This window comes from Mastomys coucha, unplaced genomic scaffold (genome assembly GCF_008632895.1).
Source record: "Mastomys coucha isolate ucsf_1 unplaced genomic scaffold, UCSF_Mcou_1 pScaffold9, whole genome shotgun sequence".
Taxonomy (NCBI): domain Eukaryota; kingdom Metazoa; phylum Chordata; class Mammalia; order Rodentia; family Muridae; genus Mastomys; species Mastomys coucha.
In genome coordinates, this window is record NW_022196915.1 from 106,546,629 (window position 1) to 106,548,467 (window position 1,839).

The 1,839-nt window shown below is 46.1% G+C and overlaps 1 protein-coding gene across 30 annotated transcripts in view; it reads right to left on the bottom strand.

Moving 5' to 3' along the window:
- Dock9 (dedicator of cytokinesis 9) overlaps positions 1-1,839 on the bottom strand; it is a 269,590-nt gene that overhangs the window by 95,963 nt on the left and 171,788 nt on the right. For all 30 annotated transcript variants that reach the window (XR_004116337.1, XM_031362315.1, XM_031362308.1 and 27 more), the window contains exons 14-15: positions 1,001-1,083; positions 363-485 (exon numbers count right to left, since the gene is read on the bottom strand). Coding sequence is in view for 29 of the 30 variants with exons in the window: in XM_031362315.1 (XP_031218175.1) it covers positions 363-485; positions 1,001-1,083 (206 nt within the window). In the remaining variant the exon portion in view is untranslated. The remainder of the gene's footprint in view (positions 1-362; positions 486-1,000; positions 1,084-1,839) is intronic.

The window sequence follows — 1,839 nt, forward strand, 5'->3', positions numbered from 1 at the left end:
TACCTCCACCTATGCTACGTACACTCAGTAAGACTTAATCCATCCGACAGGGGTCTTCAGGTAGGCTCTATCCTGCCTGTGCTCACCTCCACCTATGCTACGTACACTCAGTAAGACTTAATCCATCCGACAGGGGTCTTCAAGGAGGCTCCATCCTGCCTGTGCTTATCTCCACCTATGCTATGTACACTCAGTAAGACTTAAGTTAAGCGGAACCTTCTTTTGAGGAAACACTCTGTCCACACACATTTCTCCTCTGCCCTATGAACTCTGAGTGACATAATTTCTATGACGGTCCCCACTTCTCCCTCCCTACCACAAAGCTCCTCAGGTGTAGGGACAAGCAACACTGTAGAACTCACTTCCGGAAGTCTGCGAGCAGCTTGAGCATGTCATCGTTTGAAAGCTTATTGCTGTCTTGCCGGTAGATGGCAGAAAATCTGGCATTTTTATCCAGGTTTCCAGATGTGTCCTTAAACAATGTCCTGGAACAGAGAAACATCAGTTCGAAAGCTAGGTTTCCAAAGACCAAAATAAGGACAGTTCTGGTCTCTGCACACAGATGAATTATGGTTCCACTGGCTGTGGCCAACAGGAATCTCATTATCCCCCAATGCAGTACATATTAATGAGGATGACCACAACTAACTCAATTTACACAGAAAACATTTCCAGCCAAAAGCTTGTACCAAGGAAACAGCACACACATTCACGTGGGACACAGGAAGGGACACAATGAAGCTGTTCCTGGACTTCCCAGCTGCACCATCTGAACTGGAGGCACATGGCCAGGGCCTCGGCTCTCTCAGGACAAACCTCCTGTCTGCTTTGCTGGAGTCCCCTCTTCTCCAGGCCCTTGCTAAATGTGTGTTCAGAATTGGTGATTATTTACTTTTGATTTCACCAACTTGAATCTCTGACTCTCAATACGAAGGCATACTTCTCTGTTGGTCTATCTGTCCTTCGGTCCATCCCAGTTATAAAAGGCATTCTCCCTTACCTTGCTGCCCAGGCAAATGGCATTCTGTACTGTCCTAGTCTTTGGCAGGCCTGCTTGGCATTCTTCAGCACCTTCTGAGCAACCTGGAACACACCAGGACAGCCTTGAAATGCTCAGCCACAGGAGAACTGAGACCACAGCAGCAACTGGCACGTGATCATTAAACAAGCCCTCACCATACCATCTGGCCCTGCTCACAGCACTGTATGGCTGAAGTCAAACCCAGTACAGACTTCTTTATTTAGTGTAGCCCCTGGCAGTGATTCTCAAGATTACAGAGCATTAATTCCAAGAAGCATATATACCCTTTGGTCTTTGCAAACAACAAGTAGGCTATTCTCTGGCCAGCATCCTTCCTCTGGCAGACTTTATTTCTTTTTGACTAAGGGCTAATTATAAGCCACTGAGGTAGCCATGCCCAGATATCTGTTTACCAGAATTTAATGAAAACACTAATGAACATATTAAGCTTTCCTAGATCCTAACATGTGTCACAAACCAGGAGACATGCATTGTGGAGGCATAATTAGGTACTGGCTAAAATCAGACACCAGCCTTCAATTGTTGCACTTTTCCTTCATAAACACTACCTCATGATCAATCTTAGCTTGTTCTAGGTTGACAGAGCATAGCAAGCATATTGGCTTTTGGCCAATGACATGTATGAAGAGCGGGTCCATCAGCGATCAGTTGCCTCATGCTTTCTTGTCCCATAATCTGTGATAGTCAAGAGGGGACCCAAATACCATAAGTGTGTGTGAGTGTGTGTGTGAGAGAGAGAGGAGGGGGAGGGGAGAGAGAGTGAAGAGAAAGAGAGAGAAAGAGAGAGAGAAAGAGAG